This window comes from Phacochoerus africanus, chromosome 7 (assembly GCF_016906955.1).
Source record: "Phacochoerus africanus isolate WHEZ1 chromosome 7, ROS_Pafr_v1, whole genome shotgun sequence".
Classification (NCBI taxonomy): domain Eukaryota; kingdom Metazoa; phylum Chordata; class Mammalia; order Artiodactyla; family Suidae; genus Phacochoerus; species Phacochoerus africanus.
The window spans coordinates 32,478,041-32,492,308 of NC_062550.1; the positions used below are offsets into that span (position 1 = coordinate 32,478,041).

At 41.5% G+C, this 14,268-nt stretch overlaps 1 protein-coding gene and 1 long non-coding RNA gene across 3 annotated transcripts in view; one reads left to right on the plus strand and one right to left on the minus strand.

Moving 5' to 3' along the window:
- The window catches only part of LOC125131044 (uncharacterized), a 135,351-nt gene that overhangs the window by 63,762 nt on the left and 57,321 nt on the right, over nt 1-14,268 (plus strand). Inside the window, exon 4 of the long non-coding RNA XR_007135848.1 lies at nt 10,878-10,958. This is a non-coding gene — a long non-coding RNA (uncharacterized LOC125131044). The remainder of the gene's footprint in view (nt 1-10,877; nt 10,959-14,268) is intronic.
- The window catches only part of C7H12orf56 (chromosome 7 C12orf56 homolog), a 101,150-nt gene that overhangs the window by 28,816 nt on the left and 58,066 nt on the right, over nt 1-14,268 (minus strand). For both annotated transcript variants that reach the window (XM_047787116.1, XM_047787117.1), the window contains exons 6-8: nt 10,735-10,879; nt 2,767-2,873; nt 1,557-1,646 (exon numbers count right to left, since the gene is read on the minus strand). In XM_047787116.1, the coding sequence (XP_047643072.1) occupies nt 1,557-1,646; nt 2,767-2,873; nt 10,735-10,879 (342 nt within the window). The remainder of the gene's footprint in view (nt 1-1,556; nt 1,647-2,766; nt 2,874-10,734; nt 10,880-14,268) is intronic.

Genomic DNA, 14,268 nt, shown 5'->3' on the forward strand with positions numbered 1-14,268 from the left:
TTCTTAATACGAGAAATGTAGATAGACAATTGATAATGCTGGTAAAAAAGTAAGATTTTAGCCAGAACATTGCCCAAGGATGTAGTTCATAGCCTATGAGCCTCATAAAAAGGTCAAGCAGGGAGTTCCCATTGTGGCTCTGTGGTCATGAACCCGACCAGGATCCATGAGGATGCAGGTTTGATCCCTGGCCTCACTCAATGGGTTAAGGATCAGCATTGCTGTGAGCTGTGGTGTAGATCTCAGACACATTTGGGATCCCATTTGGCTGTGGCTGTGGCTGTGGTGTAGGCCAGCAACTATAGCTCCAATTTGACCCCTAGCCTGGGAACTTCCATATGCTGCAGATGAGGCCCTAAAAAGAAAGAATAAAAAGGTCAAGCAGATAATATGCAAACCATGTAAACATATACTTTCTATGGCAAAGAATGCTCTTGTCCCTCACTACACATTCTTCATTTAAATAATAGATGTCCCCATTGCCATCTGAAGTGTAGCTAGGTGCTTAGCCAGCCAACTACAGACACATTTTGCAGCCTCTTTTGCAGCTAGAAATGCCATATGCCTAAAGTTCTCACCAATAGAATGTAAGCAAAAGTCTTACATGCTTTGCTTAGAGGAAATCTGCTTGCCCTATACTTCTCTGCCTGCTTCCCACAAGGTGTAATGAAGGCAAGAAGTCCAGCCAGCTAACCCATGAGGACAAAGACAGCAGGATAAACGATAGCAGAGCAAGAAAAGAAGGGAACCTGGATCTCTAGCTGATGTTGTAGAAGAAAGCATGGCTATTTACTCTGGACTGTTATGTTAGGAAAGATGTAAATCTCTATAAATTTGAGCCACATATTTTTGTGGGGTTTTTGTTTGTTCGTTTGTTTTGCTTTTTAGGGCCAAACCCACAGCAAATGGAGGCTCCCAGGCTAGAGGTTGAATTGGAGCTGCAGCTGCTGGTCTACACCACAGCCACAGCAACTTGGGATCTGAGCCATGTCTGTGACCTACACCATAGCTCACAGCAACACCAGATCCCTGACCCACTGAGCAAGGCCAGGGATCGAACCCACATCTTCATGGAGACTAGTCGGATTTGTTTCTGCTGTGCCATGATGGGAAATCCAGGGCCACATATTTTGGAGTGTCTTTATAACATTTTCCTCTCCAGTGTCATTTATTTCAAGGTTGCGCAATTTTATATTAAAGTCAGCTACTATAATTCTTGCCTTTACAATGTAATTTTTCTGTTATATTGATAAAAGAGTACTCTGGAAAATTCTAGTAGAGACTCCCTGGTTTTTACCATATGATGAGTCATTTGCTCTTTTCCAGACAATGACCAAAATAAACTTATGCTAACAAAATCTTTGTGCCCTCAATAATCAGAGAGAACTCAGTATGCACCAACTAATTAGTTCATCACAGAAGGAAGTGAGTGATGAGTTTCATATATTTACAAGGGGATTGAACAGAGAAGTCAGAGAGTAACGAGTTCTGGAAGACTTTCCACAGAGTATTTAATGGGTTGCAACTACAAGGTCTCAATTTTTAAAAAGACTTACTTCTTAGCTGCCAATGTGTTCAGGCGTGATGACTCAGTTTCTGTTTCTCTGAACATCAGTCCCAGAGTCTGTATAATTTCAATGCATGCTCTAGAAAACAAAGGCGGAAAAAAATCACAGAAATGGCATGATTTCATTTATAAGTTCAGAATTCCACACAATCGGTTATCACTGATAGAACTGCATTCAGATACCCATGTATAAAAAAATAGAGGAAGGAAATTCTGTATATCAAACAACCAAGGTTGGTTGAGTGGCTACTCTATGATTGCTACATAGTAAGCATGCAGATATGTTTGTTGAATGAATTAATTGTGTAAAGATTTAAAGTCATTTTCATATTGGTTTTTGTACTTATTTTTTGCAAAGTTTTTATGATAATCACACACTATTTTTAAACTACATTTAATAATTTTAACTATTTCAAGTAGGATATTTATTTATTTGTTTATTTATTTATTTATTTATTTTATTAGGCCACACATGCATATGGAAGTTCCCAGGCTAGGGGTCAAATCGGAGCTGCAGCTGTTGACCTACACCACAGCAACAGGAACACCAGACAGGAGCCACATCTGTGACCTATGTGGCAGCTCACTCAATGCCAGATCCTTAACCCACTGAGTGAGGCCAGGGATCAAAACCACATCCTCATGGACACTAGTCAGGCTCGTTACCACTGAACCAGAATGGGAACTCCTCAAGCAGGTAATTTTTGGCTCAGAATTTCAAAGGTAAAAAAAGGGAACAGAATGAAAGTTATCTTTCCTTCACACATTCATTTTTTTCCCTTTTGGGACAGCCACCATCACTAGTTTCTTGTGTAGTTTTTCTTTAAATATTAGAACAAAATGAACACTATTTTTAAAAACCCATGTGATGCAAAACTTATAACACCATTAATCATTAATGCAGTATATATATACATACATATATTGCTTTTTATGGCCACACCCACAGCATGTGGAAGTTTCCAGGCTATGGGTCAAATGGGAGCTACAGCTACCGGCTTACTCCACAGCTCACAGCAGCACTAGATCCTTAACCCACTGAGCAAGGCCAGGGATTGAACCTCATGGATGCTAGTCGGGTTCATTACTGCTGAGCCACAACGGGAACTCCGGTACAATATATATTTTGTCCAGTGCATTCTATTTATCTTTAACATCCTACAGAAAAAAATATCTCTGAATATCCAGTTAGTACTTACAGCAGCTCATCAGCCCTTTGGCTTTTATTTTGAAGTGCATTCTTATCCCTAGACTCTGGCAAGTACTCATGAAGTTTGTTCACGAGGAAATAGAAAAGGTCACTGGTCTGTGAAAGCAAACGAGAAAGAAGATGATAGTTGAGGTATCTGTTGGCAAAACTATCCTTACATAATAAAAATAAGAAGAAATGACTTGTTCTTTGATTAGAGAGGAAGTGATTTAGAGCTTCATTAACACTAGCATAACCCAAATTGAACATACACCTTTACTTAAAACCAGGAGACCACTGTCGTGGTGAACAGAGCCAGAGCTAAAACCTAGCAGATGATGCTGGGAGATGCCTTTTGGCCCAGCTTGACCATTAATACTGAAAGTCATGCAGAAGTAGGTGTATAGGAGTTCCCGTCGTGGCGCAGTGGTTAACGAATCCGACTAGGAACCATGAGGTTGCAGGTTCGATCCCTGCCCTTGTTCAGTGGGTTAACGATCCGGCGTTGCCGTGAGCTGTGGTGCAGGTTGCAGATGAGGCTCGGATCCTGCGTTGCTGTGGCTCTAGCGTAGGCCGGCGGCTACAGGTGTGAGTCGACCCCTAGCCTGGGAACCTCCATATGCCGCAGGAAGCGGCCCTCGAAAAGGAAAAAAAAAAAAAAAGGAGTAGGTGTATAATCTTAGGCAAGTCATTCAGTCACCTTGGAATAATCATATTAAGTGGGGACCACCATATTTCCCACCTTTCCAAAGTAATTTGCCCTTTATGAGGATATAATGAAATAATGGATAGAAAAATGCTTATTTTAACATGTTTACTAGTTCAAAAACAAATGTACAGCACTGGGCAGCCTGTGAAGATGGTACAGAATGAGAGTAGTACTTAGGTTAATACAGCAGAAATGTAGATCACCATTCCTGCCAAAATAAACACTGACTTAAAAGTGGGAGAACCAGTTTTTTTGTGTTCCTATATAGTCTCGTAGATAAGTGAGCATGAAAATAAGCATTGGCCCATGAAGTCAGGCAAGTTGGTACTAATGAGAAATAGAATGCAAGTGCTTCTCTTTTCTCTTCCTTTATTGTTCATTTTTTCCCCCAGCACTTTTGTTTGTTAGCGGCAACTTACAACTTAAGACTCTTTGCTTAGACAGGTATGTGTGTGCTCTTATCTGGGTGATATGGCATGAGAAGAGGCTGAGGATGGCAAGAGGTACAGTAAGAAGTGCTGGGGTTTACCCAGTGCCCTAATAAATTAGCAGAGTGTGGTAGTTTTCCACACTGACTCTGAAGCCAGGTTATTTGAGTTCAAATCCCCAGCTCTTTCCTTGGGTCCTAAATGACATTTGGCAAATTATTTATACATTCTATGACTTGGTTTCTTCATCTCTGAAATGGGATTAATAGTTAGGATTACATAAGATATATTTATAAAGCCTGGAGTTCCTGTTGTGGCGCAACGGAAACGAAACCAACTAGGAACCATGAAGTTGCAGGTTTGATCTCTGGCCTCATTCAGTGGGTTGAGGATCCAGCATTGCTGTGAGCTGTGGTGTAGGCCGGCAGCTGTAGCTCCAATTCGACCCCTAGCCATATGCTGCACATGCACAGCGTGTGTGGCCCTTAAAAAAATAAATAAATAAATAAATAAATAAAAAGATGTATTTGCAAAGCCTGAACAGCTCTCAGCACATTGTAAGTGCTTAGTAACTATCAATTATCACTGTGATCTCCCTCCTGCTCAGTGGTGCAGGATTTTTTACTTTTACCATATCTTAGGGTTCCCGTTGTGACTCAGTGGTAATGAACCCAACTAGTATCCATGAGGACATGCCTTTGATCCCTGGCGTTGCTCAGTGGCTTAAGGATTCAGCATTGCCGTGAGCCTGTGGTATAGGTGACACGTGCTGCTCAGATCTGGCATTGCTATAGCTGTGGTGTAGGCCGGCAGTTGCAGCTGCAGCTGCAGTTCATCCCCTAGCCTGGGAACTTCCATATGCAGTGGGTGCGGTCCTAAAAAGACAAATAAAATAAAATAAAACAAAAATCTTCCACCTACCAGCAACAGCATGAAAGAGTCTCAAAAATATTGTGTCGAAAGAAGCTAAACATAAAAGAATACAGAGTCTACAATCCCATCTAAGTGGAATTCTAAGACAGAAAACACAATAGTTGCCTACCGTCAGGGTCAGAGAAAACTGACTGCTAAAGGGCATGAGGTAGCCCTAAGGAGTGATTGAAATGTTCTCAATCTTGACTAGGGTGGTGGTTATGTAGAAATATACTTCTGTTAAAACTTTAAACTGCACTCTTAAAATGGGTGGATTTCATTATATGTAAATTGGCCCCCAATAATTTCTTCAAAGAAGATATACAAATTGCCAGTAAGCGCATGAAAAAATGCTCCACATCTCTTATTGTTAGAGAAATGCAAATCAAAACTGCTAGATCCCTCACACCCATAAGAATGGCTGATATCAAAAGAATCAGTAAATTATACGTATTGGCAAGGATATAGAAAAACTGGAACCCTTGTACACTGTTGGTGGGAATGTAAAATGGTCTAGCTGCTGTGAAAAATAGTATGGTGGGGCCTCAAAAAATTAAAAAATAGAATTACCATTACAAACTGGACATGGTATCTGTACTCCTAAAGTTTCCAGTTTAGTCAACCTATGGAAAAGTGTTTCCATAATTTTAAATATCACTTGTAATAAAATTGAAGAATAAAAATTACCTAGCAGAAAAAAATTATACCCTAACAAAGATGATTCTTTTTTTTTTTTTTAATGGCTGCACCTGCAGCCTATGGACATTCCCAGGCCTGGGACTGAACCCAAGTCACAGCTGTGACCTACACAGTAGCTGCAATGCTGGATCCCATGAAGATCAAATCTGTGCCTCCTGCTCCAGTCAGGTTCTTAACCCACCGCACCACAGTGGGAACTCCAGTTCCTAAAAGGGAAAATAATATACACTTGGCCCTTAAACAACATGAGGTGGGGGATTGAAGGGAGCTAGAAGTGCCCATCTTCTTTGCAGTCAAAAATCTGATTATCACTGGAGTTCTCTTGTGGCACATCAGGTTAAGGACCCAGTGTTGTCACTGCAGCAGCTCAGGTTGCTGCTGTGGAGCAGGTTAGATCCCTGGCCCAGGAACTTCCACATGCTGTGGGCATGCCCCACCCCCAAAAAAATTCTGAGTATAACTTACAGTCAGCCCTCCATACCTGTGGTTCCACATCCATGGACTCAACCAATCACAATCATGTAATACTATAATATTTACTATTGAAAAAATGCACATGTTAAGTGGACCCATGCAGTTCAAACTTATGTTGTTTAAAGGTCAACTGCAGGAGTGCCCGTCGTGGCTCAGCAGAAACGAATCTGACTAGCATGCATGAGGATGCAGGTTTGATCCCTGGCCTTGTTCAGTGGGTTGAGGATCCGGCATTGCCGTGAGGTGCAGTGTAGGTCACAGATGCAGCTCAGATCCCGAGTTGCTGTGGCTGAGGTGTAGGCCAGCGGCTACAGCTTCAATTTGACCCCACTGCTGGGAACCTCCATATGCCATGGGTGCAGCCCTAAAAAGAAAAAGAAAAAAAAAGTAAGGGTCAACTGTATATATTATTATAGTCATATAGTATTATATGTTTATTATAGTAATATACCTATATGTGTTACATGTTGTTATTATAGGAATATACCTATAATTATTAATTATGTTAATTTTATTATAATTTATAAATACATATAATTTTCCATCCTCTTACCCAAGAACCAAAAAATTAGAGCTGCCTCTAATCTACCCTCCCCAGCATGGGTTCTTAAGGGAGTTTCACATAAACGTATGTTCCCAGGGAGCCCAGCACAGAGTTGGGAAAAAAACACTGCTTTAACTTAAGGCTAAAATAACCATTTAAATGTAAAAGCTCCTAAAAGAAGATTAAAATGTTGGGTTGTATAAATCATGTTTGTTAACTGTGAAAATGAATATAAGACTAGATTCTGGTTGCGGGTTAGAGAACATGACAGCTTCCGGGCCTGAGGGCACAGTGGTGGAGCGGGACACAGGGTCCTCCACTTAGGTAGGGAGAGACCTCACAAGAGTGCCTTTTATTTCCCTCGTTATGCATTTTGACCTTTCATTTTTGACAACTAAATTAGAAGATATTCTATTTAGTTTGTCCGAAGTAACATTACATTAAAGAACAGCTGTAGCATTTTCACATAAGAAACCAAACATGAAAGCTTTACTCCTAGACTTCTGATCAGAGGAAAATAAATTTTTAGTTCATTGTGAATTGATTGTGGGACCTGGTATATGCTGGCACTGTGTTAGGCCTTAGGGAGAGCACAAAGATGAGTAAGACACATGCCTATCCTGAAGAAGTGCGTAGAATATTATGGTAAACAAAAATATCTCAATAACTATAGTAAAAGAGAGAATGACTGTGTAATTCTTGAAGGTAGGAACTGTATCTTAGTCATGCTTGCATTTCTAGTGGCTGTTACCATGCCTGGCACAGAACAGACATGCAATAAATGTTGGTTGACTTGTTAAAGAGAAAGTGCTAAGAAAGATGCATTAGACTGCCTTGTCCAACACAGAAGCCACTGGCCACATGTGGTTATTTAAATTTAAATTGATTAAAACTGAATAAAATTAATATTTCACTTCCTTAGTCACTAACAACATTCAAGTGCTTAATAGCCACATGTGGCTAGTGGCTACTTTATTGAACAATGCAGATTACAGTATATCAAAGAACATTCTGTAGCACAGAACCGCCATAATAGATCAAAAAGAGGAAGGTACCAAAGCCCCCAATGAAGATGACAGAAAAGGCAGAATAGCCTTTGAGATGAGCCTTGGAGAATGAGTGGGTAGGGTTTTTTTTTTTTTTTTTTTAAGAGCCCCATCACGGCATATGGAGGTTCCCAGGCTAGAGGTCAAATCAGAGCTATAGCCACAGGCCTACACTGCAGCCACAGAAACGCCAGATCTGAGCCGTGTCTGTGATCTATGCCACAGCTCACAGCAATGCTGGGTCCTTAACCCACTGAGCAAGGCCAGGGATTGAATCTGTGTCCTCATGGACACCAGTCAGGTTAGTTACTGCTGAGCTGCAACGGGAACTCCAAGTGGGTAGGATTTTAACAGGAGAAAATGGAAGGAATATTCCAGAGAAAGCAAACAGTAGGGAAAACGTGGAGGGGCTGGAAAGAGCAGGGTGTTCAAGTCATCCCACACGGTTCAAGCATTTGCAGAAAAGAGTTGAAAGTGGCGAGGTGGTGGGTTGAGTGGGTTAGACCTGGTTTTACTCTCTTTCTCTGCATCCCTCTTTTGCTGCACAATGGAGGCCATCTATCAGGCCTGTTTTAAGATGTGTTAAATGGGAGTTCACATCATGGCTCAGTGGTTTAATATCCATGAGGATGTGGATTCAATCCCTGGCCTCACTCAATGGGTTAAGGATCCGACGTTGTCATGAGCTGTGGTGTAGGTTGCAGATGCGGCTCAGATCCTGAGTTGCTGTAGGCCAGCAGCTGTAGCTTTGATTCAGCCCCTAACCTAGGAACATCCACATGCCACGGGTGTGGCCCTAAAAAGACAGAAGACTAAACAAATAAATAAATAAATAAATCACATTTTTTTAAAAAAATGGCTTAAATGACCTGTAGACCAACACTCAGGTATTCAGCATCAACACCCTTCTTACGTCCAACCCTTACATGGTAGCTCAATTCTCCTACCTAGACACATCTGCTTTAAATCCATCCCTGATCCTGTCCAGTTTGTCTAAGTGGACTTCTTCTTTGGGCTCTGTGCTAAGTCCTTTGCCTGTCCTTTCCCAGCTACTGGCTGTACTCTTGACTTTATATCCTTGCAACCCCCCAACCCCACATTCCATGAAGTCCCTGTTCCCAAACCCTAAACATGCTCTTCTTCCCGGTGCCAAATGTTTATGCAGACATCTGGGTGTAATCTGTCCACATGCGGAAAAGCCCTGATACTTCATTTCACACATTCTCTGTGTAGTGATCACTCTCACCCTTGGGTCCTGTGCCTTCTTCCTTAGCATCTACAGCTGGATTTGTTCTCCTGGCACTTGCCCTCTGCAAATGTCGGCCCCTTCCTGCTAATCCACCCCACTAAAATAAAGGTCATGCTTGTGCAAATTTGGAATGGGGGTCATTAATGGAGACCTTAAATGCCAAAGCCAAAGTGTTTGTACCTCAGTAAGGAGAGCTTCAAGAGGTTTTTGAGGAAGCAGAATCCTCACAATCAGGGTTATAGATTAATACCATGTGTGGGATGGACTGGAGAGGTTTATTTGCATGGGGATAATACCAATTTCCTTAGTCTTTCCGAGTAGACTCTTCATAACTATATGTAAGTCATTTTTTTTTAATATGTAAGTCATTTTGATGACTGTCCCTATATTTTCCAGAATTCTCTGAAGTTCCAGAGTTAAAACTTGGATGGTATATTCCCAACAGGGTCTATCTCATATAAGCATTTTAGACTATACAGCACTCCATCATCCCTACCTCCCTCAATGTTGGGGGACCCTTGACCTACTATTCTCTGTAGCTACTACACCCTCTAAATAGGGTGATCAGCCATCTCAATTTGCTTGGGACTGGTCTAGCTTTTGCACTAAAAGTCCCACATGCCATACTTCCTCAGCCCCAGGCAAACTGAGACACTCTGTTACCTAGTCTAGGCGAACTAGGATAACTGATCATCTAACACATGAATCTCAGAAATGGCCAAGACCCTGTTGTACGGCTGGGAATACTATGCACTCCCCATCTGTGCTGTAAAATGCTGGCAACTGTGTGTGAGACCACTAACCAGAATTACCCTCCTTAGCACTGCACCAGTGCTCACCTGGGTTCTCAATATGTTCACCTAAACCTGAAACTGACGCTAAGTCAGTCTTACAGAGGAAGTATCTTGCCAAGTGATAACTAGGTTGCTTTGACTCCCCAGGAGTCACCTTTTTATTTATTTATTTATTTTTGTCTTTTTGCCATTTCTTGAGCCACTCCTGTGGCATATAGAAGTTGCCAGGCTAGGGGTCCAATCAGAGCTGTAGCCGCTGGCCTACACCAAAGCTACAGCAACTCGGGATGGGAGCCAAGTCTGCAACCTATACCAAAGCTCACAGCAATGCCAAATCCTTAACCCACTGAGCAAGGCCAGGGATCGAACCCACAACCCCATGGTTCCTAGTCGGATTCATTAACCACTGAGCCATGACGGGAACTCCCACCTTTTTATCTTTTATTATTATTATTTTTAATCTTTTTAGAACTGCACCCACGGCATATGGAGGTTTCCAGGCTAGGGGTCAAATTGAAGCTGTAGCCTCCAGCCTATGCCACAGCCACAGCAAAGCCAGATCCAAGCCATGTCTGTGACCTACACCACAGCTCATGGTAACGCCAGATCCTTAACCCACTGGGCAAAGCCAGGGATCAAACCTGCGTCTTCATGGATGCTGGTTAGATTCGTTTCTGCTGAGCCACGACAGTAACTCCAGGAGTCACCTTTTTAAAAACAACAATCCAACCCTCAAAAGTAATTTTTTAATTACATTTTTATTGTAGGGGAACCTGCATATAAAACTTTTGAAGTCTACTTTCTCATCTCATGGTCTATGCTCATACTTCTCACATGCCAAAAACTTCCCCTCTATCTCTCTTTTCTTTGACTCTGCTAACCCCACCCCTGGGAGCTACCACTCTCCTCTCTTCCGTCTCCCCGACTCCAACATACACATTTACACTGATTACATCACAGCGTTTCAAGGGTCAAAACGATTGCATTCAATTCAAGCGATATTTTAAAACACAGCATCAGAATGCAAGACATTTATTTATATTTTACCTTATGCTTGAATATGCTGCACTTGATAAACAAGTGAAACAAGTTTTAAAGATTAAAAGTAAGACAAAACACCTACTTTCCAGAAAAGCCTTTTCAAAATGAAGTTTTTCTGGGCTGCTCCTTTAAGTTCTGTGGTTAAACAAAGTATCTTCCTCAAAGTATTGTCTTTAAGAAAAAGTTCAGATTTAAGTTGACCGAAGTGCTTAATTTTCTCCTCAGATCTACAGAAAGAAAAGAAAAATGTCCATGGGAAGAAGTGACAAGAAACAGCAGTGGAGGAATATCAATGATTATTGACAGGTTTGTAAAACTTTATTACTAAGGAATTTTGTACTTTTGGCTTAATTACTTATCAGCAATGAAACCGGCTCCTCCCAAAATGAACTATTTCTTACTCTCCAAACATACTTTTTGCCTTGTCCCTTTACTCAAGCTGTACACATCTTGAATTTTCTCACTGTGCCTGGTAAACTTCTGTTCCTCTTTCATAGTTTACCTCGGAGTTTGTCTGCATACCATTTACCGCAATCCATGAATCACACGTAATATTATTTGCTTAATGTTTTCCCTTTAAATCAACTCATTTTTTTCCTTAGAGTAACTTATCTATACAGAAAACTTTGTATCACTACTTCACAAGGGAAACCAGAACAGTTGGCTATAAATTGAGGGTAACTTCAAAAATAGCATGAGGAGTTCCCATGGTGACTCAGTGGGTTAAGAACCCAACACAGTGTCTGTGAAGAAGCGGGTTCAATCCCTGGCCTCGCTCAGTGGGTTAAGAATACAATGTTGCCACAAGCTGCGGCACAGGTCACAGATGAGGCTCAGATCCAGCATTGATGTGACTGTGGCACAGGCCTCAGCTGCAGCTCCAATTCAACCCCTAGCCTGGGAACGTCCATGAACTTCCATATGCTGCAAGTGCGGCCTTAAAAAGAAAACATAAATAAATAGCATGAAAGCAACAAATTTCTAAGTATCTGCTCCCTATTCTGAGCCTGAAGTCTGCCCTCCTTCTGACAAAAAGCAGACGAGCGTGTGTTAGAGAGCTGCCACCACGGGCACCAAGCACAGAGGTTCTCCCTAACGAGATCAGACGAGTTGGAAAATTCTACTTTTTTACTGTGGAATCCAAAGTTATTTGACCCCAGGGCAGAATACTACATGAAGTCATCTCCCATGACAGCCCCAGGTGTCTCCCACACTTTGAGAAAAGCTGGCTTAGCTGAAATGAAACCTTCCTTCTCTTTAGCGCTTTCCCAGCTCCACCAACGAATGAGGACCCTCTCCCTCATGAGCACCTGCTCCACACTTAGACCACGCTCATCCTACTTCATCCCATTATAGTTATTTGTGTACTTGTCCTGGCCCCTCAGCAGATCTGCAGCAACTTGGAAAAACGTTATCAGGTTAGATATTGTTTGCATCACTAATGACAACTTGCACTTAACTGAGCACTGACCCTGTGGCAGGCTCTGGCCTGGGTACTTCCCATGGACAAGCACATTCCTGCCATGAGGAGGACTGAGCTGAGAATTACTATTGCATTTATAGGATGTTAGGTTAAGTAGCCTGTTTGGGTTTACACAGCTGGTGATTCAGAAAAGCAGGGTGAAGAGTAACCATAAGAGAAATGTTTCATGTTCTGTGTAGGTTAATTGAAACGTTTTAGAATGTCTGACCTGAAGTTAAAGGTGTTTTTACCACTTACTCTGTAAATCTTGATATCAGCCACTTACTCCAATAATACTACATGGAATGTTGGTTACTGTCCACTGCCTAGATCTTTATTTTAAAAAGATCTAAGATGCTCTCCTCTATCCAGCCAATGAACCTCTCTTAACACAAAAATTAAGACTTCCTGAGAAAGTCTCTTTTCTAATGGAGACACTGAAGGAGAAATGATCATTAAGAATTCAGTCTGGAGTTCCCATCGTGGCTCAGTGGAAGCGAATCTGACTAGCATCCATGAGGACGCAGGTTCAATCCCTGGCCTTGCTCAGTGGGTTGAGGATCCGGTGTTGCCATGAGCTCTGGTGTAGGTTGCGGACACGGCTCGGATCTGGCATTGCTGTGCCTGTGTAGGCCAGTGGCTGTATCTCTGATTTAACCCCTAGCCTGGGAACCTCCGTATACCGTGGGTGTGGCCCTAAAAAGACCAAAAAAAGAAAAATATTCACAATTCAGTCTTAGCCATCAAAAAGACCACAAATAGCAAATGTTGGTGAGGATGTTAAAAAAAAAAAAAAATGAACAAGCCTTGTACACTGTTGGTGGGAATGTAAATTGTTGCAGCCATTATGGAAAAGAGTATGAAGTTTTCTCAAAAAAACTAAAAATAGACCTACCATGGAGTTCCCATTGTGGCTCAGTAGAAATGAATCTGACTAGCATCTGGGAGATGCAGGTTTGATCCCTGGCCTTGCTCATTAGGTTAAAGATCCAGCTTTGCCCTGAGCTATGGTGTAGGTTGCACATGCAGCTCAGATCCCTGGTTGCTGTGGCTGTGGTATAGACCAGAAGCTATAGCTCCGATTCAACCCCTAGCCTAGGAACCTCCATATACCACAGATGCGGCCCTAAAAAGACAAAACAAAAACAAAAACTACCACATAACCTAGCAATTCCATTCCTAGGTGCTTATCTGAAAAAAATGAAATCACAAATTTGAAAAGATACGCGCACCGCAACATAGCAACATTATTTACAATAGCTAATATATGGAAGCAACCTAAGTGCCCAAGATGAATGGATAAAGATGTGGGGTGTGTGTGTGTGTGTGTGTGTGTGTGTGTGTGTGTGTGTGTACAATGAAATATTGATCAGCCATAAAAAAATAAAAGTTTGGGGGTTCCCATCTTGGTGCAGTGGAAACGAATCCAACTAGGAAACATGAGGTTGCGGGTTCAATCCCTGACCATGCTCTGTAGGTTAAGGATCTGGCATTGCCATGAGCTGCGGTATAAATCGCAGACACAGGTTGGATCCCAAATTGCTATGGCTGTGGCATAGGCTGGCAGCTGTAGCTCCAATTCGACCCCTAGCCTGGGAACCTCCATATGCCATGGGTGCAGCCCTAAAAATATAATGATAATTTTTAAAAAATGTTTTTCACTTGCAAAAACATAGAGGGCATTATGTTTAGAGAAAGGCAAATACTATATGATATCTCTTATATGTACAATCTAAAAAATAAAGTGGTGAATATAACAAAAAAGAAAGAGACCACAGATAATGGAGAAAAAACTAGTGATTACCAGTGAGGAGAGGGAAGGGGGTAGGGGCAACATCGGGGTAATTCTGAAGTACAGACTCTTATATATAAAATAAATAAGCTACAAGGATCTATTATACAGCACAGTGAATATAGCCAATATTTTATAATAACTATAAATGGAAAAAAAATAAATGGAGTATAATCATTAAAAATTATGAATCACTATGTTGTATACCTGAAACATAAATAATATTGTAAATCAACTATACCGGAATAAAAAGAAAATAATTCACTAATAGCAATCATAGAGGCCTAAGAACATGATTTTGTGCATGGGGACAATTCACACGGGCCAATAAGTATCCTAGATCTGCCTCTATTTTGCTAGGT